Source organism: Notamacropus eugenii, chromosome 2, assembly GCF_028372415.1.
Source record: "Notamacropus eugenii isolate mMacEug1 chromosome 2, mMacEug1.pri_v2, whole genome shotgun sequence".
Classification (NCBI taxonomy): domain Eukaryota; kingdom Metazoa; phylum Chordata; class Mammalia; order Diprotodontia; family Macropodidae; genus Notamacropus; species Notamacropus eugenii.
The window spans coordinates 13,538,178-13,565,414 of NC_092873.1; the positions used below are offsets into that span (position 1 = coordinate 13,538,178).

General features: G+C 48.8%; 1 protein-coding gene across 2 annotated transcripts; it reads right to left on the reverse strand.

Moving 5' to 3' along the window:
• Nucleotides 1-165: 165 nt before the first annotated feature.
• On the reverse strand, nt 166-26,587 carry FADS3 (fatty acid desaturase 3). Of its 2 annotated transcripts, none has more exons than XM_072638856.1 (12): nt 25,955-26,587; nt 13,619-13,729; nt 12,413-12,610; nt 10,943-11,044; nt 10,069-10,191; nt 9,376-9,436; nt 5,034-5,110; nt 4,377-4,474; nt 2,734-2,830; nt 1,944-2,023; nt 1,496-1,621; nt 166-650 (listed from the first exon to the last, which is right to left on the reverse strand). In XM_072638856.1, exons 1-12 carry the CDS (start codon nt 26,363-26,365, stop codon nt 599-601), a joined length of 1,536 nt encoding a protein of 511 aa, XP_072494957.1. In that variant the 5' UTR covers nt 26,366-26,587; the 3' UTR covers nt 166-598. The 2 variants fall into 2 exon arrangements, with proteins under 2 accessions (XP_072494957.1, XP_072494956.1); XM_072638855.1 differs by having other exon boundaries at nt 26,177-26,465.
• Nucleotides 26,588-27,237: the final 650 nt, after the last annotated feature.

A 27,237-nucleotide genomic window follows, 5' to 3' on the forward strand; every position in this document is an offset into this window, starting at 1 on the left:
ACACACACATATGTGCACACAAACTCACACTCACACAGAGTCACACTCACACACGCACACGCACACACACACACACTCACCCTGACACCCACAGCCAGAGCTTTCCCACTTTACAGACAAAGAAACTGAGGCCAGAGAGGACTCACTGAACACACCAAGGCTGTGTCCAACTTATCAGTGAATTTTTAATTATTAACCTACAGTGCTCACAAACCAGGCAGGACCTGGAGCCCAGCAGGAAGCCCAGGCAGAGGCGGAGAACATGTCCAGAAGGAAGTGGACAGTCTCCGTCTCTGCAGCAGGCTGACCTTGAGCCCATACTCCCTGGGCAAGTCCCCTGAGATCTCTCCAGGTGGGCCCAGGGTTCAGAAGGCTGCAGAGCAGAGGCTGTGCTGGTCCTGGGGAAACAGCTAGGGCCGAGCTTGGCCAAGGTGCTCACTGGCTCTCCCCCTCCTTCCCCAACTCCCTCCCAAATCAGCTATCGAGGATGAGGCTAAGAGTTGAGGTGATTCAAGGGGTCAGGCCATAGCCTTTGAATGCCCGCCTCTGAGGGCACAAGGTGGCAAGGCTGCCCTGGGCTCTTTTCACCTAGGCAGCTTCACTCATGGAGGTAAGCCTCCAACCAAGCATCGCCAGACTTCTTCAGGGACCTGTGGAAAGGGAAGGGACATTTTTGCCAGCAGAGGGTGATGGGTGGGGGACACACACACACACTCAGAGACCTCCCCTTCCCCGGGGCCTCTGGGAAAAATAGTCAGAAATGGGGGTGGCCCTGGCACAAAGGGCAGCTGACCAGTCCACAATGGCCCCCTGATCTTGACCTGAGTAATACCGACTCAGAAAGAAAGCAAAAGACTAGAAGTCAGGACATTTGGGTTCTAAACCCAGCCCTTCCAGCCAGTTATGAGAGCTTAGATGAAACTTGGGGTTCCTCCTCTGTAAAGTAAGGGTCTCAAAGGCCACTCCTAACTCTGACCCTGCTTTGCGGCCCTTCTTATCCCTGACATTCCTTGTTCTAAGCTCCCTCCCAGCTCTCATTCTGTTTTATGATCTCCCTTTCATCTCTGATCTTGTTTTCTAAGTTCCACCCCTGAATCTCCTCTGTGTTCTAAGCTCCCTCCCAACCCAACTTCTCTGCACCTTTACAGGACAACCCATTCCACTTCCAGGTGGTTCTAATGTGTCAGAGAGTGCTTCCAGACCCCAGCCTACAGAATGCCACTAGTTCTCTCCAGGGTGGGGGGGGGCAGTTAAAAAAACAAATCTAGAACCCATCCATATAACAATCCTGCACATGCAGCTATCACATCGAGCCCCACAAACCCAGAACAGGAAGGAGTTAAACTTCCTTCATGGCCAGTGGGTCAGCCTGAGGGCAGGGCCCAGAGAGAAAGCCCCTAGCGCCTGGCTAGACTCTTAAGGGATCCAGGCTGATCTCAATGCCACGTCTTCCCCATTCCCCGGCTGAGTGCTCTGCACACAGTAGGCATGTTACCCGACAATGTCCACCAGCGCTTTCAGGAAAGGCTTCACCTCGTAGTTCAGCCCGTGCTTGGCACAGAGAGACTTCACCAGAGGAGCGATCTTGTGGTAATTGTGCCGAGGCATCGTGGGAAAGAGGCTGGAAAAAAAAAACCAGGAGGAGAGAGGAGAGCTTGGGAGGCACTGTGGGGCTGAGGGGGCTACCTTGGACAAGTTGCTGGGAACCTCCCTGGGCCTCAGGTTCTTCATCTGTAAAATGAGGAGGTTGGGCCAGATGACCTCTGACGTCCCTTCCAGCTCTGGAACTGGGACCCCCAGACCCCAGCCTGCCAGCCTTCATTCCCCATCAGTCTTCCATCTACTCCTGGGTCCCAGCAGGCAGAAAGTGACGGGTATGAGTGCAGACTACTGCTTTTTATCCAGCTCCTTCCCAACCCTCCCCAACTCACACCCCGACTCACTGATGCTCAATCTGGAAGTTGAGGTGGCCGCTGAACCAGTCATTAAAGAGGGATTGCCTCACGTTACAGGTGGCTTCCAGCTGTGGGAAGGGTCCAGGGATGAGAAGGTCAGACAGGTGCTCCCCCACCCCTCAGGCACTGCCCCTATGGGGCACTGCTGGGCAGGGCAGGAGGCTTGGGGTCTGGGTTCCCATGCTGGCCCTGGCTAAGTGACCTCATCTGTAAAATGGGAGCAATGGTTTTCATTTTCACTACCTAACTCCTAATTGGGAGAAAAGAGGTTCATGAAGGCTGCTAGGTGGAGCAGTGGATGGTGCTCTGGACCTAGAATCAAGAAAACCCATATTCATAGCTGGCTAAATTAGACATAGCCTATCAATATCCATTTATATCAGACACGTAGTTATTAGCTGGGTGACCTTGGACAAGTCATAACATATATACGTATAATGACATATATATATGCGTGTGTATATACATCCATCTCTATGTCTTTGCAAGCCTTGCCTTTAATAAAGAAACAGCTTTAATAAAAGTTCAAAGTTTAATGCAAGGCCTTCTCACATTTGTAAGGCCAAGTGCCACAGAGAGGGGTGATGCCATGGGAGTTTTCCCCATCAGCCCTGCTAGATGCCCCCCTTTTCCCAGGGGCAGCACCTTCCAGGGCACATTCTGTCTCTAAGGTGTCCCCAGAAGTCAAGGGTGCCCTGAGCACTCACACCTTCCTTCCTACTCTCCCAGGACCCAGTCTTTCCCTCATGCCACCCTGATCTCAGCCCCAAGCTCTCACCTGGGCGCTGACCCAATCTCTGTGTTTCTCGTTGCCGATGTCCTTGGGGATGTGATTCATCTGGGTGACCCACACAAACCAGTGACTCTCCAGGACCCTGGAGAGGAAGCAAAATAGGCACTGTCCTGCCAAGTTCCCTGGGGATGCCACAGAGAGCCCTGGTCAGGGTGTCCTGGAGGATCCAGGCCGAGTAAAATGATAGGGACAGCAAAGGGCAGTGCCCACTGGCAGAAAGCCCTCTAGTTCCTAAGTGGTGCCAGTGAAACTGTCATCCATCAGCCTTCAAAGGTAGCACCCCAGAATGCCACCTGAGAGAGACAAGTGGGAGTAAGAAGCTGAGTCAATTCCACCAGCATTTGCTGAGTGAGTGACCATCCACAAAACCAGGGCACTGAAAACAGTGATCTCTCAGCTTGCTCTCGGCTCTGAACCTGAGGATCACAGATGGCGACCAGAGAGGGGCCTCTAAAGCTGCTGAATCCACTCCTGCCATTTTACAAATGAGTGGAAGGAGGCCCAGGAAATTCAGTGACTTGCCCAACGTCACATAGAGAATGGACTTTAGAGGCAGGATTTGAACTCAGATTCCATGATCCTTGGACTATGGAAGAAGGAACATTGGATTGGGAACCAAAAGAAATAGGTGACAATCTCAGTGAATGCCACTTAATACTTTTCCTGGTTAAACCTCAGTTTCTTCATCTATAAAATGGGAACGGGAGTGCCTGAACTAGCTGCCTCACAGAGTTGATTGATGTGAGGAAGAGCTTTGTAAACCTCTAGAAATGTCAGCTGTCCTTATCATTAGGAAAGAAAGAAAGGTTGGGGTCTGGGAAGGTGGCACTAAGATAGAGACCTCAGTGCACTTGGACTAGTGAAGCAGGACCAGAGAGGTGTGAAAACGTCCGCTTCTGGCTCCTGGGACCTGCCAAAGGTACTTTTCGCCCCCATGTACTGGAGCATGTCCCTCTCCTGCTCAGTAACCTCCCCGGGCTCCCTATCTCCAGGATCAAACAACATCCTCCCTTTGGCATTTAAGTCCCTTCCTAGCCTGCCCCCTTCCAACCTTTTCGGTCTTTTTACCCTTTCTCCCTTCTAAGATCCATCCATCCTAACCTATTTGTGGTTCCCCCATCTCTGATTACACCTTTGCCCAGTCTGTCCCCATCCTCACCCCATCTCTGGGCTTGAGGCTTAAACCCCACCTTCTGGAGGCCTTTCTGGCCCCCTCCCCATCCTGCTAGGCTTTCTGGGGTTATCTCCCATTAACTCTGCATATAACCCTTATGAATCCCAGGTGCTCATCGATGCCCCCAGTGAATGCAGGAGCCCTGAGGGCACGGACCTCGCTGTGTCTTTGTATCCTGGCAGGTGACCAGTTTTAATAAATGAAAGGAAAGAGGGAAGAAAGGAGAAAGGAAGGAAGGAAGGAAGGAAGGAAGGAAGGAAGGAAGGAAGGAAGGAAGGAAGGGAGGGAGGGAGGGAGGGAGGGAGGGAGGAAGGAAGGAAGGAAGGAAGGAAGGAAGGAAGGAAGGAAGGAAGGAAGGAAGGAAGGAAGGAAGGAAGGAAGAAAGGAAGGAAGGAAAGGATGACTATGAATGAAGGCGTGAAACCAACACAGCTGCCACCAGTCCTGGACCGACCTGACCGAGACGAAGAGGAGCAGGCTTCCCAGGAGGCCGTAGAAGGGGACGTAGGACGTGAGGAATCGAACGTAAAAACTGCTGGCCCAGAGTAGGTCCTAGGGAGAGGGGAAGGTGAGTAGGCCCTTAAGTGCCCTCCTCCTGCTCTGGGGGAGAGCACAAGAGGCGGGATGGAACAGGTACCCACTGATCCCCGGGAGGAGGGAAGGGAGGCAGCTGGGGCGCGGGATGATTCTTTCCAGTTCCTGTTCAGTGCAAAACCCCTATTCTCCCAGGGCTTGGCTGCATTTACCCATTTTCTCCCTAATTCCCTGGAGCATTCTCTGCCTCTGTCTGTCTCTGAGTCTCTGTCTCTGTCTCACTCCTTCTCTCTGTCTCTGTCTCTGTCTCTCCCTCTCTCCCCCTACCTCCTTCCTTCCTTCATTCCTCTCTCTCTCCACTTCCCTCCCACCCTCCCAGCCTCCTTCTCTCTCTCTCTCTCTCTCTCTCTCTCTCTCTCTCTCTCTCTCTCTCTCTCTCTCTCCCCATCTTCCTCCATCTGTCTCTCATACACACACACACACACACACACATACCCTTCCACCATTCTCCTCCCACCCTGTCTCTGCCACCTCCCTTGCCATCTTCCCCCAAGACCACACCTGCCCCATCACTCACCGTCCACTTCATGCACACCAGCATATATGCCAGGTTTTCCACCTCAAAATTCACCAGTGTGAGGAGGGGTGGTCCAACTGTGGGGAAAGAGCAGAGGCTGTTAGCAGCCCCCTTCCAGAGCTTAGCAGAGAGATGACTTAGCTGAGCAGCTACTCAGGGGGTGTCTAGGGCAAGGGCTGAGGTGGGGGGGGGGTGAGATTCATAGATCCAGAGGTGGAAGGGACATTCAAGGGCATTGAGTCTAACAGTTGGATTTTACAAATGAGGAAACTGATGTCATCAGGGCCTGTTTCTTCCTCTCCAAGCTGGTTGTAACAATAGCACCTACCCTCCAAGGATGTTGAGGCTCCAATGAGATCACACAAACCTTTAAATGCTATTTAAAAGTACACTACTGTTATTTCTCGGATGAGGAACCTGCATCTGGAAAAGGGAAATGAGCCAGTTCTCTGAATCCCAATTCAGCTTTAGGGTGAGAGGATCCAGGCTTGAATCCCTGCTCTGTATGACTGTTGCTATGGCCTTGACCAAGTCTCTTCCCCTGCTGGGCCTGATTCTTTCTTGAGAATACCAGAATTTGAGGCACAGAGGAAATGCCCAGAGTGTCTTGTTAGAAGAATAGCCAGGAGGTTGGTGTCACTGGATCAAAGAGTACATGGGGGCAAGGGAGGAAAGGATGGGCTCTGAAAGGCTCTGAAGGCCAAACAGCATTTTTCATTTGATCCTGGAAGGGATAGGGAGTTAACTGAGTAGAGGATGACATGATCAGAACAGCATGTTAGGAAAATCCCTTTGGTGGCCAAGTGGAGGATGAGTTGGAGGGGGGACAGACTGGAGGCCAGTGGAGGCCCCCCCCCCCCAGCAGCCACTGCAATAATCAAGGTGTAAGGGGATAAAGCAGTGTCGAAGGAGAGAAGGAGAAATACTGGAGAAGTGTTGCAAAGATGGAGTCGGCAAGCCCTGGCTACAGCCTGGACACGTGGGTGAGATATGAAGATATGAAAAGTCAAGGATGAGTCCTAGGTCATGAGCCAAGCAGACTGGGAGGATGCTGGTGTCCTTCATGGTAATAGGGAAGGTAGGAGTGGAGAAGGTTTAGGGGAATGATAATAATTGCTGTTTTGGACATGTGTTTAAGACATCCATTTTGAGATGTCTGTATGTGAGATCAGAAGTCACCAGAGAGTTTGGGGCAGGGCATGGAGATTTAAGAGTCATCGGCACAGAGAACATAAATCCACAGGAGCTGATAAGAACCCCAGGTGAAGCATACAGAGAGAGAAGAGAAGAGGGTACTGGACAGAACCCTGAGAGACACCTGTGGTTAGAGGGTGTGGTCTGGAGGAGGATCCAGCAAAGGAGACAGAATAGTGGTCAGATAGGTAGGAGGAGGGAGGAGAGAGAAGAAAGCCAGTAGGAAGAGAGAGTAATCTATAGGATCCAAAGCCACAGAGAGGTCAAGGTGAAAGGACTGAGAAAAGGCCACTGGATTCAGCAACTAAGAGGTCATTCATAACTTTGGAGAGAGCCGTTTCCTTGGAATAATCAGGTCAGAAGACAGATTGCTGCAAAGGACAGAAGAGATACAGGGCAGGTGTGGGGATGGCAGGACCCAGAATGGAGGACACATGGGTATGTTGGTAGGCAGCGGGAAATGGACCACTAGAGAGGGAAAACTAAAAATTAGTGAAAGAGTAGGGGTGACAGAGGGGCAATCTGGTGGAGGCAACAAGACAAAATAAGGTTGCTTTTAACGGTAGAGGGGTTAACTGTGTTTAGGAGTAAGGGCTTCTCATCATGGAAGACAGAGGTGGAGGAGAAAAGAGTGGCAGAAGATAAGGAAGAGGAGAAGAGAGAACTCACAGCAAATGACTGTTTTTCTTTAAAATATGAATCAAGATTCTCAACTGAGGAGGGGGGGAAGAATGGGAGGGATGAAAAGGTTTGGAAGAGCACCTTTGGAGATGGGGATTGATAAGGCAGGTAGTGTGAGATTGCATAGCAGCAGTGAGAGCCCAATTAAGGTTATGTAACATACATTTGTAGTGGACCCAGAACAAATAGTTGTGTGACTTTCTCCACCTTCATTTAGCAGCATATGTGTAGGAGTGAAAGTGGCAAATGGTGACTATTCAAGGCTAAGGCTTGGCTGGGTATAATCAGGGATAAGGTAGAGGCTAGGTATTCAAGAGAGGAATTTAGTGCAAAGTTGAATTGGTTCAACAAGAGATCAAGATGGCTAATGCAGGGGAAATGGTCCAAGGAGAGAATTAAGGGGTCAAGGAATTAGAGGTGACAGTGTAGATAGAGAGTTTTGTAAGGGAAAGGCAGAGAGAGAGGTAAAAAGCCACTAGGTTTTGGTCATTTAGGGGAATTTCAGGATTCTTGAATAAGGAGGTAGTCCATTTTTGGGTAGTGGTAAGATCATACCCTTGATCATATCCATTTTGTACATGGCTGAGGAAGGCTGGAAAAGTAGCTTATGGGAAGTGAATAGGTTGAGGAACTGAGTGGTTAGGGTGTTTGAGTGAGAGTCCCTATGCAGTTGAAGTCCCCTAGTAGGAGAACAGGAGTTGGGGAGGAGAGGAAAATTGTGAGCCAGGTATTGAACTCATTGAGGAAGGAAAGGGAGTAACCTGGAGGTCTATGGACAACACCTACCAGGATTTTGATTGGATGGTAGATACAAGTAGCATGAACCTCAAAGAGAGAGAGGCTATAGAGTGATGGAGGCAGGGAGAGCACCTGGAAGAGGCAATGAGGAACAGAGTATTCTAACTTTCTGTCTCCACCAGTGAGGTGAGGAGAATGAGCAAAGGTGGAGCCAGAACTGGTAAGGGTGACCAGATGGACTGTATTATGAGTGGGGGGGGTGGGGGGGTGGTGTCCAGGATTCAGTAGGAGCTAGTAGATGGAAGAAGTGGAAGAAGAAAATATTGAGAATGAAGAAAAGGTTGTTGACTATAGAACAGGTATTCCAAAGGGCACCATGGAAGAGGTGGGTAGCATTTGGTTGGGACTTTAGGGACAGATGTGAGGGAGATGAGAAGATGGAATCCAGTGGGGTGAGGAGGGGGTTTTAATGATGACCTATAGGGATCCAGAATCACTTCTTCAGGTTAAACAGGAAGATTGATCTTCAGTTTCATGGGTTCGAGGTCCTTCTCCATTGTTACAGTTAAATAATTAAGCCAAGTATCGTCCAGACAAGCAATTTATTTAGCAGTGCATATAATTGCAAAACAAAGTAGTCAAGAGCCTAGAACTTAGATTTTTACCCAGTTAATACACAGTTTGGAAGGAATGGAACACAGGATGTAAGGGTTAAGACACGTTATTGGAGATGATCTGGAGACAATGTGATGAGGGTTGGCTGGAGAGGGATTGGGGACAATCAGAAGACTGAGGAGAGAAGGAAAAGGGTCGGTTTTGTGACATTCTTTAAGTTGGTGTGTGTGTGGGGGGGGAGAGAAGTTCCTCTTGTGAGTTCTCCAAATTCAAGTGACTTTGAGACTTACCTTCACAAAATGGTGAATAATGACAAAATGGTGTCATTATCTCAATATTACACCATACTGGTCAGTTTCCAGCTTATCAACATCTTTCTTAATCTGTGGTCTCCAGAACTGAACACAGTGCTCCAAATGCTGAGGCAATCTCTGCCCCTTATTCCTGGATGCTTTGCCTCTGTTAATGTAGCCCAGGATTACATGGAGTTTTCTTGGTTGCTCCATCTCTCTGCTGATTCAGACTGAGCTTGTGGCCCACTAAAAAAACTCCTCAGGTTTTTTTTCAGAATGACTGCCATATAAACATTCTTCTCTGTCTTATACTGGTGAAGTTGGGTTTTTTTGTGCCCAAGTGCAAGACTTTACATTTATCCCTGTGAGTTTCATCTTCTTAGATTGAGCCTGATTGTATGACACTCTAGACCTGGAGTCAGGAAGACCTGAGTTCAAATCTGGTTTCAGGTATTTTCTAACTCTATGACCCTGAACAAATCTCTTCACTTTGCCTGACTCAGTTTCCTCAACTGTAAAATGTAAAATTGTAAAATTATAATACCACCTACCTTCCAGGGTTGTTGTGAGGATCAACTGAGATAATATTTATACAGCACTTGGTATATAGTAGATACATGTTTCCTTCCCTGTCCCCCCTCCACCCCTGGCTTTTGGATACTGACTCTGTCATCCAGTGTATTAACTAACCTTTTCAAGTTGGGGTCTGATGAGCAGGCCACCTATTCCTTTATCCAAGCCCCATCTAGCCCTAAGCTTTAGGTCCTAGGAAGGCAGATAACCAGGTGGGTGTAGGAGCCCCAGGGACCTGGAGTACTCACTTAGGAAGAAATACTGGTGTTGATGGTTGTAGGGTAGGTACCGCCGCTTCTTCTTGCCATACTGGAGGAAAAGGAGGAAAAAGGAGAGCCGGGTGAGGAGGAGTAAATGACCTGGGAACACAGAGAGCTCTTTCTGTGAGTCCTGGGTGATGAAATCCCAATTTACATGTGCCCCATCCTTGATTTATAAGTAGATAAATAGGACCTGACTTATTTTTCTACCAGCGGGGCTGAGGTTATAGCATTATCCACATTCTCACCTTGATGTGCCCTTAATGGACAGGGAGCAGAAGTCTAGCCTGTGGTCTTGTCCATGATTGGGATTAGGGAGGCTGGTCTATGACCAGGATTAAGAGGCTTGGACAGTGGCTGGGATCAGAGGGGCTGGTCAGTGTTCTGGGTGAAGGAGTCCTGTCCATGCCTGGGGTCAGGGATGGAACAGAATGAAATCCCTTGGGTCAGATGGGAATCTCTTTCCCCAACCCTAAACTTTTGTCTCTGTTTTCAGCCCTGAGCTAATGAATCTCCAGCTGGTGAGCAAAGTAAAGGGGTCCCCCCTCGACACCTGAACTGGCTCTTTATCTAGGCTCGGAGGAGCCGTGAGGGCCACAGATCCTGAACTCTGTTCACCTCCTCCCTCTCCCTCCAGGGCTGGAGAGCCACCCTTGGTGACATGAGATGTTCAGCCAATACCTCCACTGATGACTCTCCCAGAAGAAAAACAGGGGCCAATGTCACATCTGGGTCCTTGTAGAAGACGTTGGGTTTGGCATGGTGCTGGAAGTGACGGAAGTTCCACCAATGGGCTGAGAAACCCTGTGGAATGGAGAGGAAGGCAGGAGGTCAAGTTCAAGGCATAGAAAGCACTAGAGCAGGGGTGGAAAGGAAGGAAGGAAGGGGCTGGGACCTGAAGGGGCCTATCTGACCACATGCTCCAAAATACTCAGACAAGATAGTCAAGTAAGCTCATGGTTGGATACCCTCCCCCATGTGGGCTGGGGACATCCCCATAAGCCCAGGCCAGGATGTTAGAGGATCTAGGGGCTCTTATTCCCTCCCTGCCCCCATCACCTCTCTAGGAAAAGACTACTCAAGTGGTAATTTCCCCTCAAGCACAGATGAAGCCTTGGTGTTCAATTGTGGAATTGTCAGATGTCAGAGCTAGGAGGGATCATAGGGCAGAACATTAAATGTTAGAGCTGGGAGAGACCTTAGAACAGAGAATGTTACAAGTAGAAGGGCTCTTAGAACATGGGATGCTAGACCTAGGAATGACCTGAGAACATGAAACGTTAGAGTTGGAGGGACCTTAGAACATGGACTCTTGGATCTGGAAAGGACCTTAGATGACCCTCATTTTTTGGATGAGGAGAGAGGAACCGCCCAACATGACATAATGAGTTAACGTGTGGACTCCAAACAAGGCTTTGCCATATCTAGTTGGTAGCCATGTGCCCTCTACCTGGCCACCTCCCCAAGCTCCAAGAGAAGGGAGCTCTGGCTTTCCTGAGGTACAGGAATAGGTGGACTCCACACACATGTCCAGGGTCTAGCCCCCAGTGCTTACCTTCAGCTGCCCCATCACAAACTGCTGGGCCACGTGGTTCCACCTGGACTTCTTGAAGACAGACACATGTCCGAGGTCATGCTGCAGACACCAGGACTGAGACTGGGGAGAGAAACCAGAGAGGCAACTCAAAGGGCTTAGCCCATGATCCCACTCATTGGATTCAAGCCCTTACAGTGTGTGACGCCCTGTCCTTGGTGCTGGGCATATAGAGACAAAACAAAACTTTCACAGACCCTAAAGAGAGGTAGTGGACAATGGCAGAGAGACACCTATGTAAGATACGAGGCAGAGAATCATGGGGATGTGGGGGAGAGCCAGACAAAGGGCTCCAGAAAAATCTGAGGAGGGACAGATCACTTCAGCTGGGGGAATAAGGGTGGGCTTCAAGGATGAGGGTCATCTGAGTTGAGGCATGAAGGAAAGGGATTTTAAGGCCTCCACATTACAGGTAGGGTTGGATAGAGCAGTAAATTAAGAACCAGAAAGACCTGGATTGCCCCACACACAGCTCTTAGCCTCTGTTTCCTCATCTGTAAAAATAGCCCTGACCTTACCACAAATGAGATAACAGGCACTCTACAAAACTTTATAAATCCCTTTGTAATGTGTTGGCTATTATTATGATAACCCAGATATCAGAGTGCAGAGAATGACGGTATCATAGCTATCATCCCTCTAGAGAGATAGGGCACTTCAGGGGTTATCTAGTCCAGTGCTTTCATTTCACAGAGAAGGAAACTGAGACCCAGAGAAATGACTTGCCCAGGGTCACATAGCTGGTCAGTATATGAGGTAGGATCTGAATTTACATCTTCCAGACTCCAAGGTGAATCCTCCACCCACCCTGGGGTCATCAAGCAGAGAAGAGATAGGATACTGGATTGGACAGGTAACTAACTAACCTTTCCTGATTGCTCAGGGACTTGAATGTCAGATTAAGGTTTATTCTTTGTTCATCAGGAGCCACTGAAGAATTTCAGGGCCAGACCTGTCTTTGCCTCTGATCTTGACTTGGTAAGAGATAGGGTGAAACCTCTGTGCCAGGGAGGGCTTTCTTAGCCTTCGCTTCATCCTCACCCCCTACTCTACTCCACCATCTGAAAATCTGATTTACATCAGAAGGAGTAAGAGTAGGGGGGAGTCCCCCATGTGAATGTGGGGTGAGGGGATCTTCAAAACAACTCAGTCCAAAGAAACCTCACTTACACAAAAGCTAAAGAACTAGGAATAAGGGATGCAGCTCCATCCATACTTCTTCCCCTTCCCTTAAAATGGGTTATTTTGATTAATGAAAATTCAGCAAAAACATACATTTTCAGGGACCCTCCTCTATGTGCTATACAAAATGGTGGCCCACTTTCATACAGCCCTATTTCAATTATCAGGGGTGGATGACAGCCAACTTTGTGGCTTAGGCAGACTCCCACATTCTGTGACTCCTCCAGTCCCCAGCCCAAGGATGCTCACCTGGGAGACGGCCAGGATCACAGCAGCAAGGATGGTAGGGCCCCAGCCAGGGCCCAGGAGGTAGACCACCAGCCAGGCAAGCCCTTCCATGAGCAGGATGTGGCCCAGCATTAGGGAGAAGAACTCAGTGTCGGCCTCAAACAGCTTCATGTCCTCTGCAGCCTTGCGCAGGGCACGGAAATCCTCAATCAGCTGCTCCTGGTGGAGAGAGGGGAGGAGTGAATCTAGCAGGATCCTGAGTCTTTTCCCCTGTGCCTATTTGGGGGCCTAGCCCACCTCCCTGGCCAGGCAGGAAGAAGACAAGCACACCTCACTCCCCACAAGTTTTTCTCTTTCTGAAGGGTAGAAGGGATCTCCTGAGTGAAAAAGGCCACCTTTTGTGATAGTGAGCTCCCCATCACTGGAGGCCTTGTTATAGAGGGCACTCCTGCTTCAGGGAGGGGTTGGATGGCCTCAGAGATGCCCTTCCATCTGCAAAATCCCACAACTGTGTGAGTCTATGGTTGAAGCACAATTGTCCCATTCTACAGATGAGAAAGCAGAGGCCTTTGGAGGGGAGCGCCTGACCAAGGTCACCCTTGAGTGAGACTCCCAAATCCAACACTATTCCCACCTCACCATAATGGATCTGATGGCCATGACTTGGAGGTCTGAGGAAGAGGTACTTAGGGTAGTCCAGAGGATGGGTCAGCAAAGAAGGAATTTTTTAAAGTGCCATCCATTCATCTATTTATCCATCCATCCAGGACTTCTCATTCATTCATTCAACTATTCAATGAACACCCATTGAGTGGGACTTTTCTAGAAGCTTTTTCTTACTTCATCTCACTTCATCCAAAGGACTGTCCAGAAGATCCCTATTCTCATTTAAGGCAGCCCTCATGGAATGGAACGAGTAAGGAACATAGACTAGACTGCTCTTAAAACCTCTTTCCAGATTACTTCCTCCAGCATCTTGGGCAGCTCCTTTCCCATCACTGGGCCTTAGTTTCTCATCTACAAAATGAGAAGGCTGGACTAGGCAATCTCTAAGGTCTCTCCAAGATCCTATAATGTAATGGGGAACCACAGGAGCTTTTTGAGCAATGGAGGGATGTCATTAGGCTTTGGGAATTGGGGAACACTTGATTGTGTACTGGTGACCTGAGATTTGTGTGTCTCATCTTTGCTCTCATCTCCTTCCCAAAGAAAGTGATCTTAACTCACATTTTGCTGTCTGTCGTGGCTAGGCTCTCCGGGGGCCAGCTCCCCAATCTGCAGGGGCTTCAAGAACTTCCTCACAAAACATAGATCCTGGTGGAAGGCATGGAAAGCGTCCTGGGTGGGGAGAAGAGATACATAGACAGTCACAGACAAGATCCACAGGAGAGGAAGGTGGATCTTTGACCACTGCTGCCCAACAGGCTCCCACCAACCTCCTTGGTGGCCAGCCAGAGTCACCAGCTGGAGTCTGTAGCTCTGGAGCCTGAGGCTGGAGTAGAGACCAGAGCAGGGCAGCGGGACTGAAACTTTACCATAGTTTAAATTGTTTGTTGCATATCTCCTCCATTAGATTGTGAACTCCTTCAGGTCAGGGAGTGTCTCTTGCCTTTCTTTGCATCCTTAGTCCTTAGCACTTTAATTTCATGATTGATTACCCAAATATAAACTATTGGGATCTTGTTGTTAACTGGATTAACTGCTATGGACAGCTCTCCAGCAGACCTTTATCCTTGGATTTTCAGAAGCACTCTGCCTCTGAATGAGACAGCCATAGTCCCACACTGACTAGAAAAGGACTTGGAAGACCTTCTGGTCCAAGTTGACTCTGAATAGGAAGCTTCTCTAAACACCATCCTCAATGGGGGTCCTTCAGCCCCCCCCCCATACACACACACACACACACACACACACACACACACACACACACACACACACACACACACACACACACTCTTCCAGAGGCAGCCCCTTCTCTTTCCATACAGCTGTAATCGTGAAGGATCTTCCTCCCTACATCTGCCCCCTCCTACTTCTGCCTGGGACCAAGCAGAACAAATCTAATTGAATCCCCCTTCTGCATGACAGATAGCCCTTCAGATCCTCAGAGAAAGCTACAGTCCTCCCCTCCCCCATCCCTCCATCTTTTCTTCTTTAGTGAGAGAGAACCCAAGGCCCAAAGCCCGCTGCCAACTTGGCTTCTCTCTTCTGGATAGCTCCTAGCTCATCACTATCCTTCCTAAAATAGGACACTCCCGGCTGAATTCAACCTCCCCCAAGACGGAGTCCAGCAAGATGACTGCCTCCCTCCTTACTGCTTTTCTTAATGCATCCTGGGAAAGCATGAATTCTTTGGCTACCCCATTAACTCACACGGGGCTTGCAGCCTGCTCCAACTCCCAGACTTAAGAGGGGCTATGGTCTGGCACCCTCTCCCTTTTACACTCCAATTTACACTCAGGAAGTTGATTTTTTTAAAAATGTTTTTGTTCAAACAGGTTTAATTCATGTCTCTTGTCATGACACCAGCCATTTCTGGAAGTACTTCTCTTTAATTGTAGTGACCAAGCTTGATCCTGGACCCCGCCTTGGAGAAGTGGGGGGCTACCGGTATGGACTATTGTAAACACTGTTAGCTACTGTGGATGTGTTGGTTGGTTTGGGCCAGCTGCTTGTTTTTTGTTTTCTTTTAAAATCTTTTTAACAAGGCACGGCTCCTTGCGGGGGAGAAGAGGACCGTATTTGTAAATGAAGGTGATGTAAAAACAAAATATGTCCATAAAAATCAGATGAAAAAATCATATACTGACAGTATGTGCTTTACAATATTCTGTCCAAATAGCCCCTGACCCATCTCTGCCCACCCAGGTGCCATCCTTCACCCTTTCAGGGAGCTGATGTTGTAAACCCACATGTACATACATACATACATATATACACACACATACACGTATAGGTATTCACATATAGACACATGTATAGATCCCTATTCAATTTCATCTTCTTATGACCCTTTTTTCAAGCCTATGAATATCTTTATCGCTCTTGACCCTGGTCTATAATGGGTTAGCTAACTCTCAGATTTCTGTCATGGAACGATTTGATCAGCAGGCCATCTTATTATACCTTCATCCAAGGTATATCAAACCTATCAAACCAGAAATAAAAATGTTTAACAGCAGAGGGTAGATTCCTGGGGTACTCCACTAGAGACTTCCCTATCAGTTGCTATGGGTCTGGTCACTGAACCAGTACTGAAGACATCTGACTGTCCTATCACATAGACCAGAATTTTCCAGGTCTTTTTCCTCCAGAAGACACACAAGAGACTTTGTTAAATGTCTTGCTAAAATCTTAGCAAACTAGGATTTTGTCTGCAGCAATCCTAGATTGACCTGTCAAAAAAAGGGGAGTGAGGTGAGCCTCTTCTCAATGAAGCTGTCCTGCAGTTTTGTGATCACTTGCTTTTGAAATGCCCACTGACCTTCTGATGCTCAATGAATGAATGAAACAGAAAAGGAAGGTGAGGCATCCTCTGGAGTACTGACTCTCAAACTCTTCTGTCTCAGAACACTTTTATGCTCTTGAAAATTACTAAGCTCCTCTCCCCAGAAACTTTTGTTTATGTGGGTTATATCTACTGCTCTTTACCACAATAGAAAACTTTCAAGTATATATTATAGAGCATATTATATAATATAGTAATATGATAAATTAAATATATCCAATGTATTATTATAATATATTATATCATTATAATATCATAAAAATGGTTTTGAAAGGTCTTGTGACCCCACTTTGAGATCTGTTGCTCTAGAGAATTTTTCTTTCCTGGAAACCGTGGAGGAAATAGGGCCCCTGGTAGTGATGGGACCCTGGGAGTGGGGCTGGCTGAAGGAGTAGAGCTGCATTATAAGATGATGGAGGTCCAAGGTAGGGGGGTGTCTCCAGACTGAACTAGGAAGGAAGCTGCACTACTCCCTCCCCCCCAACACCTTAGGCCAAGTTATAGTCACTCAGCTTGCCTCAATACTAGCTGCCCATTCCCTTGCTGAGTGACCTCGGGACAGCTGGGTGGTGCAGTGAATAAAACATCAGCCCAGGAATCAGGAGGACCTGAATTCCAATTTGACCTTGGACACTTACTAGCTGTGTGATCCTGGGCAAATCACTTAACCCTAATTGCCTCCAAAAAAAAATCACTTCCCTTTGGGACTCTATTTCCTCATCATTAAAATGAGAGCATTAGATCAAGGCCCCTTCTAACTTTAAACCCTGAGGGCCTGAGTGGAAGGGCTGGGTCAGTTTCTCCCCTCCATGAAAATGAATTCCACCTAGGTGAAGGAGGAAGCTGGGGTCTTCCAGTCTTCTTTTCACCAGGAGCAAACTATGGAAAGACTTCTGGCTTTGGAGTTAGAGGACGTGGCTTAGTCAGTCAGTCAATGAACATTTCTTAAGTTCTACTCTTGCCTCAATTAATTCCTGTGTGATCCTCAGGCACTCATTTCTTCCTTTGTCTGGGTCTCAGTTTCCTTAGCTGTAAGATGAGGGGAGGGGGCATGTTTGGCTCTCTGATACACCATCTCACTCCAAGTCTCTGCTCCTAAGGTTGGAAAGGAACCAGGTTTCGCCCTGTGGGTACTGGGAGAGACTTAATGAGAAAGATGGGACTGGAGCAGACAGACCCTTGGGGAGCTTGTGAGACCTAGTCTGGAGACCACACACACACACACACACACACACACACACACACACACACACACCCCTACGGATTTCTATTTATAGTCTGGCTCTGGGGGTGAGGTCACTACCGGCCTCCTCCCCATCTGGCCGCAGTCCAACTGGGGATGAGTCACGTTTCCTGTTCCCCCACAGCCACTTCCCGGCTCCCTGGATACCTCAGCAAGGTTGGGGGGAGGCTGCTGCTACTCAATGTATGAACAGAGGGGCAGGCGGCAGAGATACTGTAATAGAAGAGATAGGTCTGGAGTCAAGAAAGATCCCCCTCTCTTTCCCAAGCATTTACCAGCCCCTGTGACCCTGAGCAAATTCCTTGTCTTTTCTCAGCCTCAGTTTCTCCATCTATAAAACGGGAATAGCCCTTTTGTCTCAGAGGGCTGGTATGATGATCAGACATGATAACGCCCATGAGTGGCTCTGTAAATGTTACTGCATTCTAAAGACCAGCCTTGGTGATGATTTTTTGGGACCAGACTTGTGAGGTCAGTACTTGTCAGTGCCTGTAATTTCTTGCCTTTGAGATTTCCAGGGCACACAGAAAGGCAGGATGCTTATGGCCACATGACTCGTAGGTCCTGCAGGCTGGAATTAACCCCTCATGTTCCTGATTCTGAGACTTAGTGCTCTAGCTCCTACCACAGTTATCCTTAAAATGATCTTTACAATAAAACATAAGAACATTTCACAGTGTTTTCTTTACAACCCTGTGAAATAAGGAAACATAAGCCTTTATTCCCATATTCTCACTTTACAGACAAAGAAAACGAGGTTCAGAAAAGAAATTTGTCCAGGATCCAGAGAAAGGTAGCCAGGTCAAATGGAGAGTGAGTTTGACCCCTGGCCCTACCACTCACTGGGTTTGGTGAGCAGTCATTCAGCTTTCTGAGTATCTGTTCCTCTAGAAAAGGAAGGTAACTAGCCCTTCTCTGTCTCCCTCATGGGGCCCTTGGGAGGAGAGTGTTCAGGAGGCCTTCAAGTATCATGGGAAGGCAAGGTGTGCCTTGGATACAGAGGAGAAGAAAGAACAAATGAGAACACCACCAGTCCAGCCTTATCTTGTAGATGAGGAAATTGCAGGAGATGTCATTAGAGGGATGCAAAGCAAAGAGTACATTTGGGGCTGAGGAAAAGGCCCAGGATTGGTGTGCAATTGGGAAAGCTTCACAGAGGAGGAAGCATTTGACTCAGGCTTTCAAGGAGGAGTAAGAATTCAACAGGCAAACAAGGGGAAGGCATAGAGAATTAGATGAGCCAGGTGTGGAGGTTGGAGACAGCCAGACATGTATAGTAGTCAAGTCAATGAACATCTAATAAGCACCTACTATCTGTTAAGTACCAGTGGACCTGAAAAGTAGGGGCTGGGCAGCACCATTTTGTGGAGGGCCTTGAAGATCTTAAAGAAAGTCTCTTGAATAACCAGGTGGGGAGTCTGAATTTTCTTCACTAGGTAATAGGGAGTGAATGAAGAGTTCTAAGCAAAGCAGATCTGGACAGAAGATGCAGACATGTGGATGTAAGAAATGTTAGTCCACAGGCCAAGTGAAGGGTGGGAGCTTGAGGAGGGCTCCGAAGACTTGGGAGGGCTGTGGAGAGGATCACCCTCTGTCATGGCATACTCTCTCCCTCCTGGCAAAGTGTGTGGTGGCTGCCATATGCAGATGTGACTCCTGATTGACTGAGAGAATGCTGAGCCGGGTGCTGAGTCTGCGTAAGGGGCAGACACTTCCAGAGAGGATCACCAGGAGGAGACAAGGTCCAAACTTGAATGTAAAGCCCTGGAGACACAGAGGTAGAAGGATAAGCCAGCGTCCAATTTGTCCCTGCATCTTCAGTGCTTGCAACACCAGAGATGGCTGAGACTGACTCTGCCCTTGGTAAGATCATTCCCTCTCTCCTGGTTTGAGCTGAAGTGTTTGATCTCCCTCCAGCTCAATGGCTTCTTGCCCTTGTCTGTGGTCCATTATAATTTGAGTAACTTCCCCCACTTCTATTTGCTGTCTTGCTTGGATAAATGGGCTTTGCTTCCTTGTCTTTGTGGTAGGAAAGAGCTAAGCTGGAAATCGTAAGCTAAGAGCCATCCTTCCCCTTTCTTAGCTCCTTAGACTTATACCCTTGCATAAGAAATATTTAAGGCAGGGAAGATGGATATAATTCTAGCCTTCTTAGTGACTGGTGGGGAGGCTGTGGTTTGGGAAAGTAAGAAAGAAAGCCAGGCCAGGTCATAGATAGGAACAGAAGACCATGTGTTAACCTCTTGGGGGTGCCCTGCCCACCCCACTTTAGTTCTGAGGCATCTCAGGCAATCAATCCTCCTTCTTTTTGCCAACTACCACTGCATAGCCGGCATGAGTCAAGATACTGGGATCCCATGTAAAGAGCCTGGGAACCTTTTAGGAGAGAACGGGGAATGAGGCTCAGTCTGGGTACATGGTACATGGTGAGGGGCTCAGCCCCCTGCACTCAAGTTTGATCTCTCTGTGATTATTTCAAAGTGACTTTGAATGTCATACCACCTTCAAGTCACCTTGAAGGAGGGGCAATCTTCCTGGCTCCCCCAAGACACACAGAGGCTTTGTCCCAGTTTGGGTCTTCGGCTATAGGGAGAAGCAGCCTAGGTCTAAGCAGCACCATGAGTTCACCTCGGGTTCTTGACGTGTAATATTAATGAGAGTTAGAGCTTCCCTGGACATTAATAGGCCTCAGGTGGAGCCCATTAAGGGAAACTTGATTAGGGGAGGCTTGTTTTGTAGGAAGGCCTACACCTTTTGTTAATTAATGAGTCACTGGACCCTGGGGGTCGTACCCTCCGGCTCTGAAAAGTATAAATACTCTGAGGTGAGGTTTTGCTTTGGGGCTTACTCATTGGAAGAAGGTTCAGTGTGTGGGATGAGACTTTGGGTAGATATTAAGGAACCTCTGCCCTTTGAAAACTCAGATGTTAGTGCTTCCCTGTCTAGTAACTATGGATGTATGTAATGGTCAGACAGTTGGATCTGTCTGTTGATCTGTGATGTATGTATTGCTATGATCAGACAGTTAGAAGCCCTGTCTTTATTTCTCTGCTTGTATTTTATCTGTTGGTACATGTGATTAAAGAAGATTGTTGACCTCTCAAAAGTTGCTTTCCTTTTAGAAAAGCAGACCTAAGAACCTGTGCCAGCAGGCCATCCTGGGTGTGTCAGGGTGCTTGCAGCTACACAGGAGTACTACATGTCTCAGGAGCCTGTGTGGAGTTCCACAGCTTTCAGAGCCCAGTCTGAAGGGAGGACAGACTCTGGCCATGGCATCATAGGAAACTTGAGTATGAGAAGCTTGAATTCTGAGTCACAGAGAGGGGAAACAGAGAGGAACAAAATGGTGGCTGGGACTTGTGCTTGGCATCTTGGTTGTTCCTAGGAAGCAACAACAATCTACAATGCTCCCAGGTGCTCAGGCTATGCAATCTGTGAATACCATTGGCTTCCTGTGCTGACATCCTCTGAGTACCTCAGCCTGTAGTGCTGGGTGGAGAAGTCCGACACACCCAGCTCGGCTCTGGGGGGCCCCCATGTCCTAGGTTCTAAGGCTTCTTCCAACTCCAATGTTTTATATTCAGACATTCCAAGTCCTGGTTACTTCCAGCTCTGACATCCAGGCTCTAAGATTTCTTTTGGCACTAACCTTCTACATTCTGGGTCTGTCTCTAACATTCTGGGTTCTAAGGACCCTTTCAGCACTAATGTTCTACATTCTGTGTTCTAAAGTCCCTTTCAGAGTTAATATTCTACATTCTATGTTCTAAGGACCTTTCTAGAGAGCATTCTGGGAAGGTGGAGGAGTAGGTCAGAAAATGTCAAGCTCTCAAGATTTTCCTCCACAAAACAGATAAAATAGCACCTCCGGGCAAACATAGAGTGGTGAAACAAATAAGAATAGGGCAGAACAGGGGTTCTCTTCAGACAAACGGAGGAGAAGATGGGACGAAAAATCCCAGGATGAGATTTTCTCCTTGTGAAGAGTAAACACCTTCAGGCTAGAGTCTATTTTAACAACAAGCAGCAATCTACTTGAACAAGTGGCAAGCCCTGGAGTTAGCAGGCATGGGAGGCTGCCTGGGCCCTGTCATAGGAACTTTTACCCTTGGCACAGTGATGGGAGTTGGGCTGCTATCAAGGAACACCAGACCCAGCTGTGCTTTGGACAGTGCGGGGTGAGGAACCAGCACACAACTGGTGAGTGCAGAAGCAGAAAGCCCCTGGCTGTGGGCACTTACAGGAGGCTGGAGGTCTGATTTGAGTTCAAGATCAGAGGGGAGAGCTGCAGAAGATCAGAGGCACCATTCCCCATACCCCAGGACTAGAGGTGATTATAAAAACTAAATTATTACCAAAAAAAAATGCATAAGCAAAGGAGAAAAAAATCCAAGCACAGAGAGAAGATCAGGCTTCATCTTCAGAGGAGGATACTGAAGCAAAGAAACTTTCTTCTGTTCCAAAGAGTAATATCAAATGGTCACCTGCCCAAAATGAATTCATTGAAGAACTTTAAAAAAGACTTTAAATGAGATAGATTGAGGAAAAAAGAAAAAGAAAAACAAGATTTTGACAAGAAAGTCAATCAATTAGAAAAGAAGATCCAAAATCTTAAAGAAGCGAATGACTCCTTGAAAATCAGAATTGGGCAAGGGGAGGACAGTAAAGTTATGAGAGATGAAAAAATTTATATATATATATATAGAATGAAAAAACAGAAGGGAATACGAAACATCTCATAAGAAAAACAACAGATCTAGGGAACAGAAAACATAAGAATAAGAAAAAGAGAACCTTGATATGATGATACAAGAAATAATTAAAGAAAATTGTCCTGAAGCATTACAACAAGAGGGAAAAGTAGAAGTAGAAAAAATCCACCCATCACCACCTGAAAGAGATCCTAGGAGGAAAACTCACAGAAATATTATAGTTAAATTCCCAGGACCCCAGGTCAAGGAGACAATATTACGAGCCACAAGAAAAAAACAATTTGGTACCACAATTAGAATTATACAAGACCTAGCGATGGCAACCCTAAAGGATGGCAGATCTTGGAACACTATATATTGAAGAACAAAGAACTGACTGAAAACATCATCCCCAGCTAAGGACCTTTCTATTTTTGGAATTTTATGCTTTAAGGTTCCTTTCAGCCTTTATCATTCTAAGGTCTCTTTCAGCACTAATGTTTCACGCTGTGTGTTCTAAGATCCGTTCAAGCTCTGACATTCTGTGTTCCCCTGTTTTATGTTCTAAGGACATTATGTGTTCTAAGGCCTTTCCCAGCTATAACCAATATTCTAAGGTCACTCTATGAGTCTGATCTCTGTGACTCTGTGTGCAAGCATGAGCACCCTTTAGGCTTTCCCTGGGCAAACTCCTCAGTTTACTGACTGAGACCTAATTTCTCCATAGCTGCTTTGTCCTGCTCTCCCCCATGACTGACATCTAAGGTGTGCTGAAAACACACTCTCTGGGGGTGGGGGTAGGGGGTGGAATATATACCTATGACATACTTGGGAGTTTGATCTACAATTATAAGCATTTTCTACATCATTTTCAGAAGTCTAGACAATCAACAAAACAACAAGAGAAGTCCTGATTTGTAGTGATTGCTGATTTCTAGGGTGTAAATGCTCACACTGAAAATACAATAATTGAGGGACAGCAAGGTGGTGCAGTGGATAGAGCATTGGTGCTGGAAATCAGGAGGACCTGAGTACACATACACACACACCACACACAAACACACACGCACACACAAGCTTAGCCTGGCACATAAGGAAGGAGTTAATCGAAGCTTTTGATCAAATGACCAATGACTAGCTGGTGTAGATGGGTGCAGTGTGGGTATCTCCCTTCCCCAAGGCTGCCCCCTGGCCTGAAGCTCAAGCTCTATCTCCTAGGATGCCCAACCTATGACCTCACTTAAAACAACCAGAGGAATGTCCTGCCAGGAGGAGTCTGGGGCGGAAAGACTTTGGTCGTAGGAATGTGGGAACTCCTACAAGGCTGGGTGGGACTGAAAGAGCTAATAATAACGGACCCAACCCCCCACCTCCCCATGTAGAAAGCACTTTCCTCTGGAGGGAGCTGAAATCTCTACTCCCCTGGGAATGAAACTCAGACCAAACAATCGGTCCCCTCCACCCTTGCCTGTGTGCCCAAACAGTACCTCCAAATGTCCAGGGCCAGCCCTACACACAACAATGTGATAAGGAGGGCGTTTCCCAATAGGGACCCCAAAACAAAGGGAGGTCCAAGCTATAATCCAGGCTTGATCCAACATCTGCTAAAGGCTCAAGCAAGACTGTCTGGACTAAGCTGGCCAGTCCTTTGGCCATGCCTTTGGGCAGTCTCATCAGACCATTGGATAGAATGCATATGTTGCTGCCATTCCATCATTTTTCAGTCCTGTCTTTTGGGATTTTCTTGGCAAAGACATTGAAGTGTCTCCAGTTCATTTTATAGATGAGGAAGCTGAGGGAAACAGGGTTAAATGACTTACCCAGGGTCACATAGCTAGTAAGTATCTGAGGCCAAATTTGAACTCAGGTCTTTCTGACTCCAGACCTGGCACTCTATACTGTGCTGACTAGCTGACCCTTAGAATGCATGTTATACACACACATACACACACATACATACACACACACACATACACACATGCATGCACACCAGGCTCCTGGATTCAGTTGTTTGAATTAGCCAGTTTAATAAGGAAAAAGTGGGAGCCCAACCCTGTGTTAGCCACTGTGGGGGAGCCTAGGGGAAAGAGGAAAGGGAACCTGCCCTCAAGAAATGTGTCCTTCTGCTTTCTCTTCATTTGGAACTGTGGGACCAGGGATCAGATTCCAGGTCTGCTACTTATCATCTGTGTGATCTGGAACAAGTTCCTTCACCTTTATGGGCCTCAGTTTGCCCATCTGTAGAATGAGGAGGGACTGACTGGCCCAGATGAACTGAAGGCTCTGTTACTCACACGATGTGGCCAGAAAGCGTGGAATTATGAGAAGGGAGACCACTGGAGAACTGTGCAATTAGGGTGGGCTTCCTGGAGAAGGTGGGCCTTAAGGGAAGAGTAGGATTTGGATGAAGGGCAGGGAGGAGATTGGTATGACCTCACACACACACACACACACACACACACACACACACACACACACATTCATTCCTACTTGGCTCATGGGATAACTATTGCTTCATGCCCCCTGGCCCTAGTTTCTCAAGGAGAGCTGGCTGGAGACATAGCTTTCCACTGCTGGGTGTTCAAGGTTCTAGGCTGAGGCCCCTTGACCCAAAAGCACACTCAGTTCCTATGAACAGCCTTCCAGTTACTGGTCTTCCAGACTTAGCTCTTAGGCTCTCAGGGGACAGTCTTGGATGGCCATCCTGAGCCGGGAGAAAAGAGCAGGAAAGTGGGTGAGCAGCAAGGCGGGACTGGTCTTGTGGGTATTGCGCCTTCATGATGGATTGGAGAGGCCCTTGCCTTAACTGGCATCATTAGAGATTCATTTCTTTGGCTGCTGAAGGACTCTCAGGCTTCCCTAGTGCCCTGGGATAGGCTCCAAGAAGCAGTGGGTTATACTACAAAGATGGCTGAACCTGATGTCCCAAGATCTGAGTTCAGATCCCAGCTCCACACCATCCTTACTGTGTAACAGAGGATGAGTCATTACCATTTACAAAATGGGGATAACAATGAGTCTTCCGTCGGAGCATAGTGAAAGCAGAAGGGTGTGTTTGGGAGGTAGTGAGCTCCCTGTTCCTCGTGGCTTCCAAGCAGAGGAGCCTCTGAGGCCCCTCCCCCACTTCCAGCACTGGAATTCTGGGGTTCCATAATCCTCACCCCATACAACGCCCAGAACGGGGATGAAGAAATATTATCTAACACCACTATTTATACAGTTGTGAAGCCCCGAGCCCTGACGTTGCTGTGGGCAGGCCTCCCTTTTCATTGACGGGGCTGCATGGGCCCCCCTCACTTCCTCATCCATCCACCCCCTCAACACAGAGGGAGCTGCTCTTTCAGGAGCTCCACCCTGGTGGGAAAAGGCCTGGCACGTGCTGGACAGCCTGGGGAGAACAGTGACTCACTCACACCCAGGGCTGGTGCCCAGCATGGCTGTCTGAGCCAGTCCCCTGGAAGCCAGACGCTGGGGCCCTGCCCCTCTTGCCTCCCTCTGGAAGCTAAACTTGGCCCCTGCCTCCCTGCACTGGTACAAGAAAGGGGCCTAACCAGAAACGGTCAGCGAGCAGGATTAGCTAAGGCAACCTGCTGAGGAGGCTAGATTTTGGACACTTGGCTCCCTGTGTAGCTCTGGGCAAGTTCCTTCCCTTCTTTCAGCCTCAGTTTCCTCATCTGAAAAGTGAGGATTCCAATAGCCTGAGGGTCGCCTGGTCAACTTTAATCACTTGGGAACTGATCACAGTCTCCACTGGGCCTTTGCATTAGCATTAGGGCCGTGGGAAAAACAAAATCACCCCCTCCTTCCATGCCTGTCCATCCCCTAGGACCCTTTTTTGGGACAGGCAGGTCCCACTCTCTAACCAGCCCCTGACATGTCACCGTAGTCCTCCAGGGCTATCATAAGGTAAACACTTTGTCAAAGCCCTGTGAGTCCCAGCCAGGACTTGCACCTGAAACCTCTGCCAGGAGGCTTCCGACACTGTGGATCCCCCCTCCTCGGTGGGTCGGTGGGCCACCTGGGCCCCAGGGAAACAGGGTTCCTGGCCACAGGGCCCTGGGTCAGGGAAAGGGCCGGCGCAGCTGGAGAGCTCCCAGGTCCCCGGCGCCTCTGACTCTCACCTGCCCGGTTCCTTTACATGAGCTGCCTTTGAACCTGGCGCCCAGGGACAGCCATTGGAAAGCTCCATGGCCCGTACCCGCAGCGGCAGGTGGCGGGGACCCCAGGGGACCCCAGGGGCCCCCGCGTCCAGAGCTGCGGCTCGGAAGGAGAGGCCGGCCCGGGAGTCCCGGGGCGCGCGTCGGTCGGGGCTTGTGCCGGGGAGGGGGCGAAGGGCTCCCTACCGTAGCATCCTCTCCTGCCTGGTGGCTGATGAGACGGCTGCCTCCAGGGTGCCGATCAGCCCACCGGGTGATGTCATACACCTTCCGCTCTATCACCAGCCACTTGTCCGTGGGCTGGCAATGCTTCCGGATCTCCTGCCAGCTGTAGGTGGGCACGGGGGTCTCTCGCGCTCCGCTCGCCTCCCCCATGGCCCCAGTCCTGGCCCCCGCGTCAGGCTCCGGGTAGCCGAGCCCCCGCCCGCGCCTGGCTGCCCCGCTTCCCTGGGCCTTTTCGGACTCCGGGGCTAAAGGGCCCCCAGCCTGGCCCCCCTCTCCCCGGGCGCTCCCCGCTTCTCTCCGCTGGGCTCTCCTCCTCCCGCGCTCCTCTCCCTCCCCAGCCACCTTGCCTGCTCCTTCTCCCTTCCAGAGGCTCTCTCAGCCTCCCAGAACTTTTCCCCCCCTTATAAATCCATTGACAGCCGAGCTCAGCCTCGCCCCCTCCTTCTCCACATCCTCCTCTCGTCATCCTCTCTGGTCGTTTCACAGCCACCGGGAGTAGAGAGCCTGGGCACCAATCCAAGCCCTGTGTCAACAGGCCTGGGAACCTACCATTGGCTGGCCTGGCCTACAGGAAGGGTTGCCCCTGAATCAGGGAGCTAGTCACTGCCCCCTCCAAACACCATCCCCTTCTCCCCAGGCTGCCCCACCCTAGGGCTGCCCGGAAAGGCAAAACAAAATGCCTGGTCTGAGCCCCGGGTGGGATTTGAACTCGAGCCTTCCTGCTTCCCAGGCACTGTGCCGCCTTGAAGCAGAAGAACAGAGAGGGGAGCAGAAGCAGGGTGGGGAGAGAGTCAGTTTAGGAATCAAGAAGACGTGCTTCAGACCCTGGAATATTTGCCCAGCCTCAGTGTCCTCATCTGTAAAATAATACCGCCAACCTCTCAAGGTTGGATCAAATGAGATAATACCATTTGTAGTGTTTTACAAACCTCAGAGAATTATGTAAGTGATCATAATAATGAGTGCTCATTAAAACAAGCACCTTTTAGTTTAACCTAGGGTCACATCACCCCCGTACCTCT

Coding starts and splice junctions, on each gene's coding strand:
- FADS3 (XM_072638856.1), bottom strand. CDS start 26,365: ATGGGGGAGGCGAGCGGAGCGCGAGAGACCCCCGTGCCCACCTACAGC. Junction 12,611..13,618: donor GCCACGACAGACAGCAAAAT/GTGAGTTAAGAT, acceptor TCTCTCCACCAG/GAGCAGCTGATTGAGGATTT. Junction 11,045..12,412: donor TGATCCTGGCCGTCTCCCAG/GTGAGCATCCTT, acceptor TTCTCTCCCCAG/TCTCAGTCCTGGTGTCTGCA.